The 18,040-nt window shown below is 47.9% G+C and overlaps 1 protein-coding gene, 1 long non-coding RNA gene and 1 pseudogene across 2 annotated transcripts; all 3 read left to right on the plus strand.

Moving 5' to 3' along the window:
• Nucleotides 1-535: 535 nt before the first annotated feature.
• On the plus strand, nt 536-5,281 carry LOC123413281 (NF-X1-type zinc finger protein NFXL1-like). The gene is made up of 2 exons (XM_045106222.1): nt 536-3,860; nt 5,008-5,281. Exon 1 carries the CDS (start codon nt 536-538, stop codon nt 3,848-3,850), a length of 3,315 nt encoding a protein of 1,104 aa, XP_044962157.1. The 3' UTR covers nt 3,851-3,860; nt 5,008-5,281.
• A 6,017-nt stretch (nt 5,282-11,298) lies between these two features.
• Nucleotides 11,299-11,660, plus strand: LOC123411828. Its single transcript, XR_006613337.1, has 2 exons — nt 11,299-11,373; nt 11,553-11,660. It is a non-coding gene; the product is annotated as an uncharacterized LOC123411828 (long non-coding RNA).
• A 2,090-nt stretch (nt 11,661-13,750) lies between these two features.
• Nucleotides 13,751-16,767, plus strand: LOC123412630 (annotated as a pseudogene).
• Nucleotides 16,768-18,040: the final 1,273 nt, after the last annotated feature.

An 18,040-nucleotide genomic window follows, 5' to 3' on the forward strand; every position in this document is an offset into this window, starting at 1 on the left:
CAAGAGAAAGAGAGTGTTTGCAAAGATGTAGAGCGTGTCTTTGACGTTCTTCAATCTCGATGGAGGCATGGTTCAATACCCCGCTGGAACTTAGAGTACCAAAAAGTTGTGAGAGGTACTATTAGAGTTGAAATGATACTACTATATTTCTTTTACGGAGACACGCTCTCGGCACACACACGTGGTGACGTGAGGACGCGAACCGACCTGACCTAACCCCAGACCCAGAGCCCGAAGAGAACCCGACCGCACACGTTGCCACCCCCATCCCCTCTCTCGAAATCTCCCGGATCGGCGGACCGACGACCCAGCCGCAACCCCGCTGCCGTCGTCCCCACGGGCCTCCCCTCCCTCCCCCGATTTGCCGTCGTCCCCAAGGTTCTCCTCCCCCTCAAATACCTCCCTCCCCTCCCACTCCGCTCCCCACCACCGCCACTCACCTCCGCCTCCGCCCCCTTACCTCCACCCCACCCCACCCCCGAACCACCTCCAAACGGACGACGCATCGGGCCTCCCCCTCCCGCCCCGCCGCCGCATGCAGCCCCCCACCGGTCAACGCCGCGGCCCCGCCGCGCCTTCCTCCCGCGGCGTATGGCGCCCCCGATCCGCAGCCGAGGCCACCGCCCCCACCCCCGCCGCATATGCGCCCCCGCTCCTCCCCCTCCCCAACCACAACCCCAGCCCCGGCCCTGCCTCGGACACCCGCGCGCCCCGCCGCCGCCAGCGCCGCCCGAACCGCAACAACGGCCCCGCCCCGTCCGGGCCCGCTAACGCCCCCGCGCCGCGGCGGCAAGAGAGGTCCGGGCCCGCCAACGCGTCCGCGCCGCGGCGGCAGGAGAGGGCGAACGCCCCGGCGGCGGGGGGCGGGTCGGTGCCGCAGCTGGTGCAGGAGATCCAGGACAAGCTGGCGCGGGGGGCGGTGGAGTGCATGATCTGCTACGACATGGTGCGCCGCTCCGCCCCCGTCTGGTCCTGCGGCAGCTGCTTCTCCATCTTCCACCTCCCCTGCATCCGCAAGTGGGCGCGCTCCCCGGCCTCCGTCTCCGACGCCTCCGCCCCGGCCTCCGACGCCTGGCGCTGCCCCGGCTGCCAGTCCGTGCAGGACGTCCGCGCCCGCGACATCGCCTACACCTGCTTCTGCCGCCGCCGACGCGACCCGCCCAACGACCTCTTCCTCACCCCGCACTCCTGCGGCGAGCCCTGCTCCAAGCCGCTCCACAGAGCAGACCCTGCTGCCGCCGCCAAGGGAGACGATGATGATGTCTCCGCCAGGTGCCCGCACGTCTGCGTCCTGCAGTGCCACCCTGGGCCCTGCCCGCCTTGCAAGGCGTTCGCTCCGGAGCGCCCCTGTCCTTGCGGCAAGCAGTCTATCACCCGTCGCTGCGCGGACCGGAGCACGCCTGTCACGTGTGGCCAGCGGTGCGAGAAGCTGCTGCCCTGCGGGAGGCACCGTTGCGAGAAGGTCTGCCACACCGGCCCCTGCGGTGACTGCGAGGTGAACTTCCCCGCACGGTGCTTCTGTGGCAAGAAGACAGATACATTGTTGTGCGGCGAGATGGCACTGAAAGGGAAGCTGTCGGACAAGGATGGGGTGTTCTCTTGCAGTGAGGTTTGTGGCCACAGTCTGGCATGTGGCAATCATGTCTGCCAGGATGTTTGCCACCCAGGGCCGTGCGGGGAGTGCGAGCTTGTGCCAGTGAAGGTCATCACATGCCATTGTGGCAAGACGAGGCTGCAGGAGAAGAGGGCTAGCTGCTTGGACCCAATCCCCACCTGTGACAAGGTATGCGACAAGAGATTGCCGTGTGGAGTGCATAGGTGCAAGGTCACCTGCCACGAAGGAGAGTGTCCACCCTGCTTGGTGCGTGTCGAGCAGAGGTGTCGCTGTGGTTCATCAGGCCAGATGGTGGAGTGCTACAGGGCATCGAAGGAAGAGTTCCGTTGCAACAAGCCTTGTGGCCGCAAGAAGAACTGTGGGAGGCACAGGTGCAGTGAGTGCTGTTGCCCGCTGTCGAAGCCATTTGCTCAGCATCAAGGTGACAGCATGGATCCCCATTTCTGCCAGATACCATGTGGCAAGAAGCTCCGGTGTGGACAGCATGGATGCCAGCATCTCTGCCACAGCGGTCACTGCGACCCTTGCCGTGAGACCATTTTCCATGATCTCACTTGTGCCTGTGGCAGGACATCTATTCCGCCACCGCAGCCATGTGGTACACCAACTCCATCATGCCCACACCAGTGCATGGTCCCTCAGCCTTGCGGGCATCCAGCTTCACATCAATGCCATTTTGGGGACTGCCCACCTTGCGTTGTGCCAGTAACAAGAGAATGTGTTGGGGGTCATGTGATGTTAAGGAACATCCCTTGTGGTTCAAAGGATATCAGATGCAACCAGCCATGTGGAAAGAACCGTCAATGTGGACTGCATGCTTGTGCCAGGCCTTGCCATCCTGCCCCATGTGATCCGCCGCCTGCAAATGGAGAAGCTAGTTCAAGCTCTGGGGGCAAAGTTTCATGTGGACAGTTGTGTGGTGTCCCAAGGAGGGAATGCAAGCATACTTGCAATGCTCCATGCCACCCATCGTCACCTTGCCCAGACGTGAGATGTGAACACCGTGTGACTATAACTTGTTCTTGTGGCCGTATTACTACAACTGTGCCCTGCAGTGCTGGTGGAGCCTACAATGGTGATAGTGCGTTCGATATCTCTGTCATGCAGCAGCTGCCAATCCCTCTCCAACCAGTGGAATCAAATGGGAAGAGGGTTCCTCTTGGGCAGAGAAAACTCTGTTGTGATGAGGAGTGCGCAAAAATGGAGAGGAAAAGGGTCCTTGCTGAAGCTTTTGACATTACCCCACCCAATCTTGATGCACTGCATTTTGGTGAGAACTCAAATGCGTCGGATTTGCTTTCTGATCTTTTCCGGCGTGAGCCAAAGTGGGTGCTGGCCATAGAGGAGAGGTGCAAGTTCCTTGTCCTTGGGAAGACAAAGGGGAATTCTTCAAGCAACATCAAGTTCCATGTCTTCTGTCACATGATGAAGGATAAGAGAGATGCTATCAGGCTCATTGCAGATAGGTGGAAGCTTTCTGTCCAGGCAGTTGGTTGGGAACCCAAGCGCTTTATTACTGTCCATGTCACACCCAAGTCTAAGGTGCCTGCTCGTGTACTGGGCTCTAAGCCCGGTGTCCCTGTCTCGGCGTCCCATCCTTACTTTGATCCCATGGTGGACATGGATCCGAGGCTCGTCGTTGCAATGCTGGACCTGCCAAGGGATGCTGATGTTAGCTCTCTAGTTTTAAGGTTTGGTGGGGAGTGTGAATTGGTTTGGCTGAATGACAAGAATGCAGTTGCAGTGTTCAGCGATCCAGCTAGAGCAGCAACAGCGCTGAGGCGGCTGGATTATGGGTCTGCTTACCAGGGTGCTGCAATCTTTTGCCCAAGCAGCATCACTCAGGCTTCCGTGTCAAGCAATGTCTGGGTTGGAGCACAGAGATATGGAGGGTTGGCTGCAAAGAGCAGTGCCAATTCATGGAAGGCCTCTCTCTCTGAGCCCGACCCATCTGGAGACTGGACAGTACTCAGTCATGCTTCAGGGTCGGTGTGGAAACGTGGTGATACGGCTGCTCAGGTCATGGGTTCTTCAAACCGCTGGAATGCCCTGGAGTCTGATGCTGCAACCAGCTCTGGGCCAACCGACAAACGTAAGCCTACTCTTCGCACTGAAACAGGATCCAGCAGTTCTGCCCCTGGCGCTGGATCCAGCGCAGCACCAAGTGCTGGGCAATCAGTGAGCAAGCTGCAGCCTGACGTCGAAGTTGAGGACTGGGAAGAATCATGTGAATGATGAGACCAAGGTAGTTTGGTCAAGATGACTCGTTTTTATTCAGATGTCATTTTTATCTCTAATAGAATGTATATCGAAGCTGTTACTGTATCACCTTCAAGTAGTTCCTGGCTGTTGCCAGTTGGCTGCTCGGTTGGAAGTATCTTTGCCATGAAATAAACAATGAACCCTTCTCAGATTTCCTGTGTTCTTTAACAGCACAGTGTTCACGGCATGTGCCATCCAGTTGTGAGTATTTGCCACTTTGGCACTGCTTTCCCAAATTGATTTAAATGTATATTCGTTTATGAGGTTCTTCAGACTAGTTTGATTCTTATTTACAATGTTCTTCAAACTAGTTCACACTCTTATTACAATGTTCTTTAAACTGCTTGCCATCTCCCTGTTATCATAATTGCCTCTCCAACCAGTTGTAGTGAGTAGCCAAGCAATGTCTGCCTTATTAGCAGTTTGTGCAATATACTACTACCTCTTATATTTAGTTACAGAGGAAGTACATAGAAAGCATCTGTTTCCATCTCTCTTAGCATTTGGCTGAAATGGCTCTGAGAAATGTGAAAAAGTAACGACTGAAACAGAAAATGCCATACATATGTTAGGAACTGCAGTGATCACTGATCAGTGTATTTCATTTATCAACGGTATTTAGAAAGTAATTCTCTTAGTTTTCTTTGGGGAAAGTTGCTCTTTGCTTAACTACTAGCAAAATGCTCATGCGTTGCAAAGCAAGTTATTTTTTGTTATATTACATCAGTTGTTTAAATGCTTGTGCTATCGTAGTCCCTAACTTACTGCAAACTAAAAAGGCAAAATATACACCAATTGGATCAACCGTATGTCCTCCACATAATGGATGTCAACTGTGATCACTTTTTAATTAACTTATAAAGGTAATCTTGGCGAAGCATGGATTTCATTTTATTTGCATCTGTATTCAGTAGCAAAAAAGACGGTTTGTAGTTTACCTGAATTAGTTGTCTCATCTGAATTTCATGGAACTACAGGTTTGGCAAAGTTATTTAGTTCGAATTAGATTCTGCTCAGCATTTACTGCAATTTTTTTCTGCTCCCAGCACATTCGTTTTATATGCCAGTGACCACTCGACATTTGTTCATTGCAATGCTTAATAGAGATTTTCAATTTGCCTCCGCTGCAGGGTTTAATGCATGTGAGCCAAAATTGCCCTTCGACATGATTCTCACCCTTACTTTTGTATCGACAAGATCATCCTTCTCCCATGCTGACCAACTCCATGACCTTGTCTCAAGACTTTGCTTGGTTATTTCAACTGATCATCTGCTTGTTGTTTTGCCAGTGCATTGTCGCTATATATATAGGGCGCTTGCGGCTTAGTTAAATCTTGAATTGTTTCTATGCTATTCAACTACTTAAGTTAATGCACTCAACCTATGCCAGTCAGTTACTCTAAACTAGTGATTCTGTTAAGCTTACGGTTTCAGTTGCTATTCCACTGTTCCATTTTGATGGCACACTGCATGTTTTCATTGGAAGTAAAATGAGCAGCAATGAATGTTCTTCACCTTAGAGCTCTTTATGCTTATAGATCCCTTTAGATGAACCAAATGAGCTCTGTGAAAGCTCATTATCTTAAACCGAGAGTTATTTTCCGTTTATTCTCTTCTCTAACTACTGCATCCTATACAATGAACAGAAGGTGCATCTTGTGCCACTTTGCAAAGTCAGTCATAAGAGCTTCCTAAGTTCCGCAATGGTTGTTTTGAAAAAAGTAACACATGCACTCTGTACTGCATAATTTATTGTAAAAATTATCTCTGAAGGGAAATTACTATCTTTCTGATAACGGGTTAGACACAATCATCTCTGCAGCTCCTTTGAGTTAGCTAAATTTAAGTTAGTGTTCTCCTCATTTCAACTGGACTCGATCGTATGTCCTCCGCATAATGGATGCCAACTGTGATAATTTTTTAATAACTTAGGAGGTAATATTGGTGAAGGTGAACAGACCGCCACAAATTCAGATCTTTGTAAGAGTATGAAGAAAGATAAGCAAGCAACTGATAACTCTGGAAGGCTAAAGAAAAAAACTTCCGCTCTTTTAAATGTAGGCCACTTGTGTTGAAAGAGCTTAGTTTCGATGTAAGGAACTAGAGGATGGAAGAAGGCTTGACATTATCAAAATATTTAGTGTTTGGACTTGTATGAACCCCATGATTTACTGGAAGTCGATGTTATAAGTCCAAGACTAACCCTCTTTAATTGAAAAAGCATGCCCTCAGAGCCTCAGATTGAACCATATTGTGACTGTTTGTTTGAGAAATACCACTATAAATGGCATTAACCTAACAAACTCTCTTATCTGAACTTGTTCTGTTAGACAAGATGCCATTTTGTGTTCTCTATGGACATTTTTATATTTATGTTTCCTCGATAAACTCTTGTCTTGATTGCTTTTTATATAGAGAGGGCCAAACATTTATGTTCATTATCTACTGTTTCAGTTCTTACTTGCTGACTCTCTTTTCTTCAACTCCATTCAAAGATGATCAGCCAAGTTAGCGTGCCTGTCTCTGATTTTCCTGCAACGTCACTGCTTGTGTAGCACACACAGGAGTGCATATCTTATATCATCCCTTGATCTATCTATTTATTTATTCACAAAGTAGATGTTGCTCACTCAAGTATTGTTGGCAGCCTGAAACTGTAAATTTTCAGGAGATACTTGTCCTTTAAATTGTGTACAAGTTTATCACTCAAGTATTGTTGGCAGCCTGAAACCTCCAGTTTCTGAGGTAGGTTCAGATGCTCTCATTGAGCCGATGTCTATTGACAATTTTATGAACTCAGTGAGCAGGAAGAAGATTGGAATAAAAGCTCTTTTACTCGATCAGGTGACCGCCATCAAATCGATTGATGATTTTGCCTGCACAATTATTTTTCGTGTGATGTACAGAATTAACTTCCTCTATTTCTTATGGTACCATACTTTAACATATTGCTTTTTTTTAACGAGGAGAGTTTCATATCAGGCATTAATGGATTGCAGATGATGAGGTGCTTTACCAGGTATTCGTACAAAAAATTGTGAGGCTTGCATCAAATACAGCAGTTGAACTTTGATCTTATTATGGGCCTGGAAATGTATGGGTCCTGGGATCGAGCGTTGACCACGTGCCCTTGATTGCTAGAGATCTGACTGTACAAGGGAAGGAACTACAAATTTGTTATATTATCCATTAATTCTCTCCAACTCATGATTCAACTAAGTCAACTTGAATCGGTTTGATCTTATCCCTAACAACTGAGGCTACCATACCTTGGAGATAAAGCTGCTACCATTCCATAGATAGAACTACTGCAGCTTCTGCACTTGTTTTGCTGTACCGTTGCTTGGCTGTAACAGAGTTCATGGTATTCTGTGCAGCCGAGAACTCATCCGTTGCTTCTTAACAAGGGAGAGCGCTTCAACAAACCATCCAGGAGGTTACTCTAACTTGACATTGTTTTGAGTAACTGTTGCATGAGCCTTGCAGAATGCCTGTGTCTTGACCCAAGACACTATTAGGTTCCGACATATGCTGTCGATGCAGATTGTGACCGCTTCCCTGTGAAATGATTGTTCCATCACTGCTGGGGATGGTGAGTTTTCCTGAACAGAATGGGCCCTGCTATTTGAGAAATCCGGTAATGGGCTCACGGCCTTGACGTGTTGCTTTGACTGATATTTGATACGATGAAGTGTAATTAACCACCTTGAATGTTGATTTGAAGCCAAGAAAGGGAGTGGCAACATTCAGAGCTGCCAGGGAACAACAAAATAAGGGTGCCATAAGTGCCCCCTCCAGGAAGCACCGAAAATTGCCGGTGGCGAGAAGAAACCAAGCATTAAACATAGCATCAAGGACGATGCCGAGGCTATGGAACCAATTAAACATAGCATCAAGGACGATGTCAGACCATGGAACTAGCAATGATGATCATGGTTTGGACGAACCTACTGCTATAGTGCGCCAGTGCATCAGACCGGGTTATAAGAAAATTGTTGAGGAATAAATTATGCCCACGAGGAGGAAGATAGAAGATTTTGGTACTCCCTCCATTCCAATAATGTAGTGCATATAGATTTTTTTGAAAAGTCAAACTTTGCAAATTTTCACCAAGTTTATAGAGAAAACTATTTATGAGCATGGTCTGGACGGACTTAGTGCCAGGATGCGCAAGATATCAGACAAGGGTATAAAGAAATTCGTCGAAGAATAAATCGAAGACCACCTGATAGTTCAGTGTATATATGTTGGTTATATGTTTGATACTACTCTCTCGGTCGTAAAATAAGTGTCTTAAGCTTACTATAATTTTGTACTAGAGTTAGTATAAAGTTGAGACAATTATTTTAGGACTGAGGGAGTACTTCTCTGTGGTTAATAAACCATTTCAAATTATAACCCTGTCTCCGTTCCTGAACTCATATGAACAGAAGATGGATTTGTAACTCTGGACCAATGCATTTGTAACTCTGGACCAATGTACTGTGTGAAAAGACCATTAACATACGTTCATTCTATTGCTGTATACCAGAAACCACTAATATCTTGAGCACCAACTCCATGTGTTATATTCTGTTTCACCAGCTGGATTTGGCGAGATGTTGCTTTGGTGACTTGATCTGGTTCTGGTTTGGGTGTCCCGTCCTAGCTGGCATGGCATAACAATTTGTTTGTTGTGTTCTTTTACTCTTTTTTTTACTTTGATTTGTTCGAAGAGGGATATCCTTCATTGTCCAAATCTATACTACTAATAAAAAATCAAACGAAAACTTCTCTACGTACACACAACTATTACCCCCACAAAAACAAACATCAATCACCACCACATAATTAAACAACAAATTACAATCTAACGGCCTTTCACCATCCATGCATCACCACCGTGTGCATTTACCAAATTAACTAAGGCTGACCGTGCTCCACCTCCTCCTACAGCGAAAAACTGTTGCACCTCCACGAAAAAAAGGAGCCAATCAAGTACAGAAATTTAGGAAGAATTAACGGGAGCTCGTCGCCCTGGCCTGCACCTTCGCCGTCGCCTCCGCGTCCAACTCCCCCTCCCCGTCCGCCTGGCGGTGTCTGGCTCCGGTCATGGTAGCAGCAACCAGCGCCGCCGAACCGAGCAGGACAGGCCGGGAGGCGGCAAGCAGGGCCGGCTCTATATTTTTGGGGGCCCTAGAGCGAAGTTTAAAAATAGGCCCCTTACGAATAATAAATATATACGCATTTATAGATATACAGACGTAAAATATTGAATTTTAGATCTAATCATACATTTTTATTTAGAGACGTCTATAAATAATTAATAATCGCTTAAGTTATGTCATATCACGACAAAAGAAAAAAAAGTAGAAAAATATAACAAATAATATTCTCTGCTAGTTTGATTACCTTAAATAAGAACCAAGTTTCTTATGAATTCATCGACAATAATGTAATCAGACCAATCAGGGCCTGAGATCAACTTATCTAAAAGGATTAGGACAGTGGGCGAATATATACGCAGAAACGTAGTATTTAAATTATATCGAGTGAATGGATGCATGGATCAGGACGTTGTTATTTTATAATCATCAGGCCTGATCACGTGCTGCAGTGCTGGGTGATCTCCAGTTCTTCCCCAGGCCTGATCTCGACTACAGAAAGTATATACAAACTGCAGATACGTATATACCAGTCCCCTCTTTCTCCGTCGGGGTCGGACGTGCCTACCGGAGTGTCGGAGGTGCAACCGCGCATGCGCATGCGCAGCAATGCAAGCAGGCGGCCGAGGCAAGGCGACGACGAACAAGCAGGGATGGATCGATGCCTTCTCCTCTTCCGAAGTCCCGATCAAATACTTTTTATCAGCCCATATAACAACAGAAGTATACTTACACATATGCGGTGATGGGCCCCTCCGGAACATGGGCCCTTGGGCGTCGCGGAGCGGGGTCGGACCGGGACGTGAGGTGGGCGGAGCAGCTGCTGGGTCCCTGCGTCGTCGCCGTCGAGGCGCGCAACCTGTCCCGCGTGCAACACCTCTTCTACGTGCTCGGCGAGCTCGCGGCCTTCTCCGGCGACGCCAACCACAGGCTTGCCGCGTACGGGCTGCGAGCGCTCTCGCTTCGCCTCCCTGCCGCAGTTGGCCCCGCGGCCGCCGCGGCCGTGAGGGTGCCGGCCGCATGCGAGTGCCCGACGCCGTCGCTCGCCGGGCGGAGCCACGGATGTTCCGCGCGTCCCTCATCAAGTTCCACGAGGTCAGCCCGTGGTTCACGCTCCCCAACACGCTGGCGAATGCCGCCATCTCGCAGCTGGCCTCTGCGGCGCCCCGGCCGCTCCACCTCGTCGACATTGACGTCTCGCACGAGGTGCAGTGGCCGACCTTGCTGGAGTCCCTCACCCGCATGGCCGCCGGACGGGCGCCGCCGTTCGTCCGGCTGACGGTCGTGGCCACCCCGCCGGTGCCCTTCTCGGCCTCGCCTCCGGGGTACGACTTCTCTCCGCACCTCCTCCGGTACGCCAAGTCCATTAAGCTGGACTTCGAGATCGGTCGCGCCGCCTCACTAGACTCCGCGCACGGCTTCTGCACCGCTCCCGACGAGGCGCTCGTGGTGTGCCTCCAGTTCCGGCTGGGCCATGTCACCGCCGAGGAGAGGACGTACATCATCCGCAGGGTCAAAGACCTCAAGCCGCAGCTGATGGTGCTATCAGAGCTCGACGTCTGGGGCAACGGCAGCACGGCGGGCGAGTTCACGGCGAGGCTGGAGCTGCTGTGGCGGTTCTTGGAGTCGACGCATGCGGCGTTCAAGGGGAGGGACGGGGAGGACAGGCGGCTCCTGGAGGCCGAGGCGGGGAGCGCCGTCGCGGTGGCCGCGGCCAGGGAGGCCGTGGGGCGAGAGGGGTGGCGGGACCGCATGACGGCGGCGGGGTTCGACCAGGTGGCGTTCGGGGGCGAGGCGGTGGAGTCGGCCAGGTCGCTGCTGAGGAAGTACGACAACGGGTGGGAGATGTCCACGACGGCGGCGGCGACGGGAGGTGGCGGCGCCGTGGCGCTGCGGTGGAAAGGGCAGCCGGTGTCCTTCTGCTCGTTGTGGTGGCGGGCGTAGCAGCGGCAGCACAGCTGGGATACCGACGTCACGTCATGGTTTTGATGGCGACCGCACGTCCCGGGATCGGTGGACGACGAGGCTGATACGGTCACGTGTGACGCTCGCTCGCCGGGGAAAAGCATATGCCGTTTGCGGCATGCACGTCTGCAGCTTTGACCGGAGAGCTGCTCGTCGGCCGCTGGAGCTGGGCGGCGGTCCGTCCAGCCGGTGGGAAGGACGTACGCGAAACGTAAGCGCGTGCGGCGGTGTAGTGCAAGCGCCTGGCTCCAGATGCTGACTGCACATACAAAGATGCAGATGCTGACTGCACATATAAAAGATGCTGACTGCCAGGCGCTTGCACTAGGATAATGGAGATGGAGATGGTATATACTCCGAAGGCATGAAGACAGGTATTTGCTCCAGGTGAGATATATGTATGTGTTATGAATTGTGGTTTCGAGGAAAACAATTGTGGAACTCGATGTGTTTTATGTTTGTTTGTTTTAAAATTTGCAGCTGCTAAGTTTCTGAAGCTTCGTCGTCATACTTTGTGTGTTGTTAATTAGTAGTAGAATTCTTATGCATTCTACTATTGTTTATAGGAAACTCAAGACATGATGGTTCCGTTTTGGACGAAAAAGAAAAGTAGCACCACTGTGTTAACCCAATGCTTAGGTGATTAACTGCAAATCAAAAAATTATCCCCTGTTTGCGCAGTATGGAAGTACATATGGTTATTGGTCCTTGAACAACTTGGCATATGTAAATTTCATGCGTTCTAATTTTTTAGCCCTTGTGATTCTTGAAGTAGGGCCTCCCGAATGTCTGCACATTGAAGTCGAATAGCAAGATGGGATAGCTCGAGAGGCAAAGGGCAAGATGTCCAGACGGCAGCAATGTTCGAATCTTCTGGAACATGCAAGTCTATGGCAGGCGACATCTATCTGCAGACCTGAGAGGTGCAAGCCTGCTATCCTGGAGGCCGTAATGAACCCTAAATCGATTCTTGTAGCTGCTCCTGTGTATTCATTTCCCAGGTAATGAACTCCTGACCCAATACTCTGTAATAATTTCCTCGCATATAATATAGTGCAGCAGCGGCTTGCTACCTTTGTCCCCCAAAAAAAGAACTTCAAGTTTCAACTTTTGTCAAAATTTGTTACTACAATTAAAATTATTTAATTATAGGCTGATGATATGAAACACAGTTTGAAACTGAACCAACTACCAACTTCAAATGATGTTGAATAATAATCTTTTCTGAAAATTTTTTATTGAATAATCTGTGATAATTCCTATCTTTATTAATTGATCAGCTTACATTTTTCAAGAATGGCAAAATTTTAAAGCATGTCAAACATGAAGAAAAATTCTCCAAGGACATGATGAGGATCTTGATTTTTTTTTCTTCATATTAAAAATTGAACCGGTTGCCAAGTTTATTGCAACATTCCCCGCAAATTTTTTTTTGCAACATCATGTAAAATTTCTCCGGTGACAAAAAATATGTAGTCACCAAACCTAACCCTCACCCCTGTGATGATCCCCGTTGTCCAGATTTTTCTTGGTCCAAATCGAGTGCACCATGATCTCTACTCCCTCCATTTCTAAATATAAATCATTTTAGATGCTTTAATATGAAACTACGTACATATTCTAGAGTGTAGAGTCATTCATTTTACTTTGTATGTAGCTTCTTAGCAGGCCCGGTCCTAGGGGTGTGCCACCTGTGCGGGTACTTGAAGCGGCTTTACTAACATTCGAATGTTGTTTGACTAAATCCTTTTAATTAACCAATTACAGTGGCAGAGCAAGATGGGATAGCTCGAGAGGCAAAGGGAAAATACATCAATTAAATGGTTGGGGTTTAATGTAAGTTTTTCTGCAATTAAAACTGCAATTTTCCATCTCGATTATGTCCGTGATTAAGTTTTGAGTGTGGGCACCAGCAGGAGATCAACCGCTCCGTCCTCTGCCAGGTCATCGCCGCCGGGGATGTGGATGCACGTGGGTCTGTCGGTCGCTGGTAGACGAGGTCGCGTGCACGTGGAGCACTGGTCTCCTCCCTGCCGTTGTCGACCTCCCTGTTGCCAGTGACATAGATCAACTGTTGGTGGACCGACCGCTGCCAAACGAGGTCGCATGAGCGTGGACACACAACGGAGATTAACAGTAGCCGGCAGGAGATCAATTGTTGATTTATTCACTCTTTTGTAAGCACTTATCTTTAGATGACACATTTTATTGTTCTGATGTTCCGTTTTACTATGGGGTTTGATTTTATCAACCTAATTCAGTCTTTCTTTTGCAAATTATTTACAAAAGAAAATGGTTAGGGATGAAGAGTTGAAGGACTGAAACCAAATGTTCCTAATGAGGAAAATGACTGGCTCAATTCCTTTGAAACAAGGCCAACGCTATGTGCCAATATTAAATATTGCAACCATGTTTACTTGGTCCAATATCGTATAGCAATGTATGCTTCATGCATCCACTTTTTATCATTCATTTTTATTATTCAAAATCTCTATATGATCATCATATATGTTGCTATTACATGGATTTATTAGTATTTTTCATGTGTTGTATGGATGTTACTTAATCTCAATATGAAAACAGAATTTAGTACCCACACAAATTTCATAAGATGCTTTGATCGAAACGTGCGTGCATGGTTACTAGTATACATAATTAATAAAGATTCGGCTGAAAAGCTGGGTGGGGACACACACCGGCCGGGGTTTCACTTCCAAAAGTGTTCCTCTTCCATGGAGCGGAAATCCGGGCGTCGCCTCCCATCGTCCGCGCAGATGGGTGGTGCTCCGATGGAGGTGAGGCCTGGGCGTCGCCTGCGTTCCGCGGATCCGCAGCTATGCAGCCCAAGCGTTGGCGGGGGTGGCGAACCGGATCGCATCAGCTCCCTCCCGGACGAGCTCATCCTCCTCATCCTCACCCTCATCGGATGCACAGCCACCGCCGCGCGCACCAGCGTCCTCTCTCGCCGGTGGCGCGATCTGTGGATTCATCTTCGCCGGATCGTCTTCCACAACATCGCGCCGTCGGCTGCATCGGCGATCGGCCGCGTCCGTGGCCCCGCGCCCGCGGTGTCCCTCCTGGAAGTCCGCATCCCCAGCAGGCATCTCGGGCCCTTCGGCGCCACGGCCAGCAGGCTGCTCCGCGCGGCCGTCCGGCTGGAGCCGGAGGAGATCGTGCTGAGCTTCCCCTGGAGCGTGGAATTCGAGGCCCGGCAGCTGAACCTCGTCCGGCTGCCGTGCTTCCGGCGCACCACATCGCTCACGATGGAACGGCTTCTCTTCTACTGCCCCGACGGCGAGGGCGAGTTCACGGCGCTCCGGACGCTGTCCATTTCCTACGGCCTGGGCGGCCTCCACAGCTTGCTCCCCCGATGCCCGCACCTGCGGGTGCTCAGTCTCAAGTTCGTCAATGACGGCTTCGGACTTGTCCAGAATGGGTCGATCTCATTGCACTTGCCGTCGCTGCAGGAGCTTTTGCTTGAAACCAGCATAGTGCACACGGATGCAATCGACATCGTCGCCCCTCTGCTGAAGCGATTGACTGTGTCGTTTGGCACTTACAAGACGGTGAGCAGCATCGCCATCTCGGCTCCAATGGCGGACAAGGTTTCGTGGGAGTGGTGGTATTTCGGGGCCCGGAGCAGCGTCCAGTTTGGTTTTTGGAGCCTCCAGAGGTTGTGGCTACACACAGGAGAGAGAGGGGGACAGCTTCCATCGCTCCACATTCATGCATCCCAGGTATGTATCCATTCCACAGCCCACTCATGTTCAATTTACTGAATTTAGGGGAACTAGCAAACTTAGAATGGCCCGTACAATGCGCAAATTCAAGCATGACTACATAATTCCATTAGTCGACTTTACAATTTAATTAGGTGCAGCAATGCAAATCTGAGATTTGATGTATTTTGCATAAACTAACAGCAGAGGTAGTTGAATAATTTTTTTTCTCAAACACATAGGAAAGCTGTGTATCAAGAAAGAAAGTGTACAACCATGAGTACACCCAAACACACTCCCACCATAAGTTTTTGAATAAAATGTTTTTAACACAAAAGAAAATATCACCACTATCCGGAAGTGGGTATACCATATTCAAGCAAAGCATCAGCACATATTTTGCAAGTGGGTACAACATATTCAAGGTAACCAAAGTTTGGACTACGAACCGAACAACTGGTTGCCGTGTGGACATTGTATAATATTTCGTTTGTATATAGCTGTTTAAATCACGCAGAATTAAAGTTCGGATGATGATCTTTCGTTTGCTTCTTTTTGATAATTTCTAGCAAATCTCTCTTTTTTATGTTGTATATTATTGCGCTTTTAGTACATAATAGATAGATGGACAGTTGACTACACTGAATTGTACAATGATATATATCCTGTCAATGTTTTTTCAGAGATGGTTTATTTCCAATGAAGACACCTTTGCGCAGGAGGTAGAGAAGCACATGGTTTATGATTTCTCTGTTTTGGAGCTACATCTCCTAAAATCCGGACATGTGTTTGGAGCACTCGTATTTCACCTCCTCGGGATTATTCGTCTTTCCAGAAATATACAGAGGCTTAAGATTGTCCTAGAGAAATCGATGGTAATTATTCGTCGCCTTCCCACCATCCATATTATTTCTCAATTATACACTGTGTAGAACTTTACATTTATTTTTGGTTTTAGCTGAAAGGAAAATGCTCGCCACACTGTACATGTGAGTCCACTAACTGGAGATCTCAAACTATCTCCTTGACTGCTCTCGAAGAAGTGGAAATCAATGGCTTCAAAGGACAGGAACATGAGTTTGATTTACTGAAATTGTTACTCAAATGTGCACCAGTGCTTAAAAAAATGATAGTGCAACTGTCACATGAGGCGTCATCTAATAATAGTGCAAGCGCTAAAATATATAAGATCTGCAGGGCCTATTCTTCAGTGGAATGCTATGTTTATGAGAGCTCTGGTGAGTACTTATTCGTTATACATGATTAACATGCTCCTATATTAAACAGAAATAGAAATGTTAATTCTTGTCGGGTTTCTCGAAACCTAATCTTTCATTGCATCTCATGTTTAGGGTGGTTGAAATGTGGCATTGATATCCCAATTAGAGTTTAGTTGTGTATGTATCCCAGTTATTAGCTAATTTAACATGCTATATTTATACGAATTTGTGTTTCCACACACGAATTTTTTATAGAAATATAAGCTGGATACTGAGTTGGTGATAAGAAAAAATCAATATTTTTTTGTGGGCTTCCTTACCTTGTTTGCCCTTTTTTGTTATTCTGTTGACCGTGCCCTTCTATTTTGCGTCTGATTTATAGGCTAGCTGAAGTGGTATCATCTGATTTTTATTGGCCATGCGATTTTGCACAAGTTATTTAGTTCCATTGTGTTTCTTCTTAGCATGTACTGTGGTATTTGTTCCTGCCGTCAGCATGTATTGTGTTTTGTTTGCCGGTGACAACAAGCATTACACATAGAACTGCCCTACAATTCCACGGGGCGATACTTACTGAGCTAGGTTTCAATCTGTCTCCTTTGCAGGGTTAATGCATGGCAGCCAAATTTCTCCGTTGACATGATTCCTGTCCTTACATTTAAGGATTCTAGTGATCATCGACAAACACCATCCTTTTCCTATTCTGAACAACTCAATTACCTAGTCTCAAGAGTTTGATTGGTTGCTTGGATTGAATTGATCATCCAGATGTTGCTTTGCCAGTGTATTTTAGCTCTTTATTGGGAGCTCAGTTAAATCTTGATTGGTTTCTATGCACTCAACCTGTGGTTATTATGTTAAACCTGTTGTTTCAATTTCCTTTTGTGCTATTTCATTTTGCCAAAATATAAGCCGCGTCCTGTTTGGGGCTGGCACTAGTAATTATCTACACCTATAAGCATTTTCCTACTAGTGTAACCTTTGGTATTGCCATATCTACTACCCTCCTCAGATCCATTTACCACCATGTGTGATCTCATCGCCGCCACTTGTCGCTCATTAACATCTACCGCCATTTGTGATCTCATCGTCACCGCTTGGTGCTATGTACGACCTCACCCTCATCACCACTTATGTTGTCCCCATCCACCGATATATCTTGGTAACACACTAGATGTGCGCCCTAAGCCGAGTAAACAATCACAAGCTTCCTAGGTTCTTCCCATTAGGAAAAATAGGCAACTTATGTGTAGACAACCCATGTCTTACACAAAAGGAACGAAAGGGGAATGTTGGCGAAACCTCTCACTTGCTAGTCTACTGCATCCATATTGCATCCCACCTGGTACTGGAAGCATAGCTAGAACCCGACGCCAAAATTCTAGAGTTTTGTCATCACTCCATCTGAGTAGAGATCTGATCGTCTATGGAGGTGAGCTTAGGACCTCATCAGAGTTCCACCCCAAGACCCAGATAGCCAAGGCAACGGGCCGGACCGCCTCAAAGCCTTCCCCCAATGACTTTCTCCTTCCTGTTCTTACCTTCATCGGATGTGCCGCATTATGTGCACCAGTGTCCTTTCCCTCCAGTGGCACTACTGCCTCTCGATTGGTCTCCCGAGATCATCTTTCATGGCGGCATCTTCGACTCCCTCGAACTGGCGCTCAACCATGTCTCTCCCGTGGTTTTCATCCTCAAGATATGCGGCCCATGTAGTAGGATAAAGTCCTAGGTCTAGCCAACTCCAAGAAGCCTTAGGACATTGCAAAAAGGGGTGAGCAGTATCTTTGGAGTTTCATGCATCTTCCATTTTATTTTTGGGGTTGTGTCTTGGTAAATCTATTAATTAGAATTTTTTGATAAAAAAGGAAAGTCAAGCCTTCCAGCCTCTCCAAACAAGCATATTTTTAGTGAGGAAAAGAGTCAAGTGTCTAGGACAGATAGATTTTCTACAAAATGTAAAACAAATCGCGAGGCGTCAATTTTGGAATCCAATACTAATGACAACTGTGAGCTCCTCTATCGATTACCACAGTCCTATCGAAATATGATCCATACCTGACGGCCGCCAAAGAAGTGTCTGTTGTCAACGGCCAAAGCTGCAACTGCGCCACT

Source organism: Hordeum vulgare, chromosome 7H (assembly GCF_904849725.1).
Source record: "Hordeum vulgare subsp. vulgare chromosome 7H, MorexV3_pseudomolecules_assembly, whole genome shotgun sequence".
In the NCBI taxonomy this organism is placed as follows: domain Eukaryota; kingdom Viridiplantae; phylum Streptophyta; class Magnoliopsida; order Poales; family Poaceae; genus Hordeum; species Hordeum vulgare.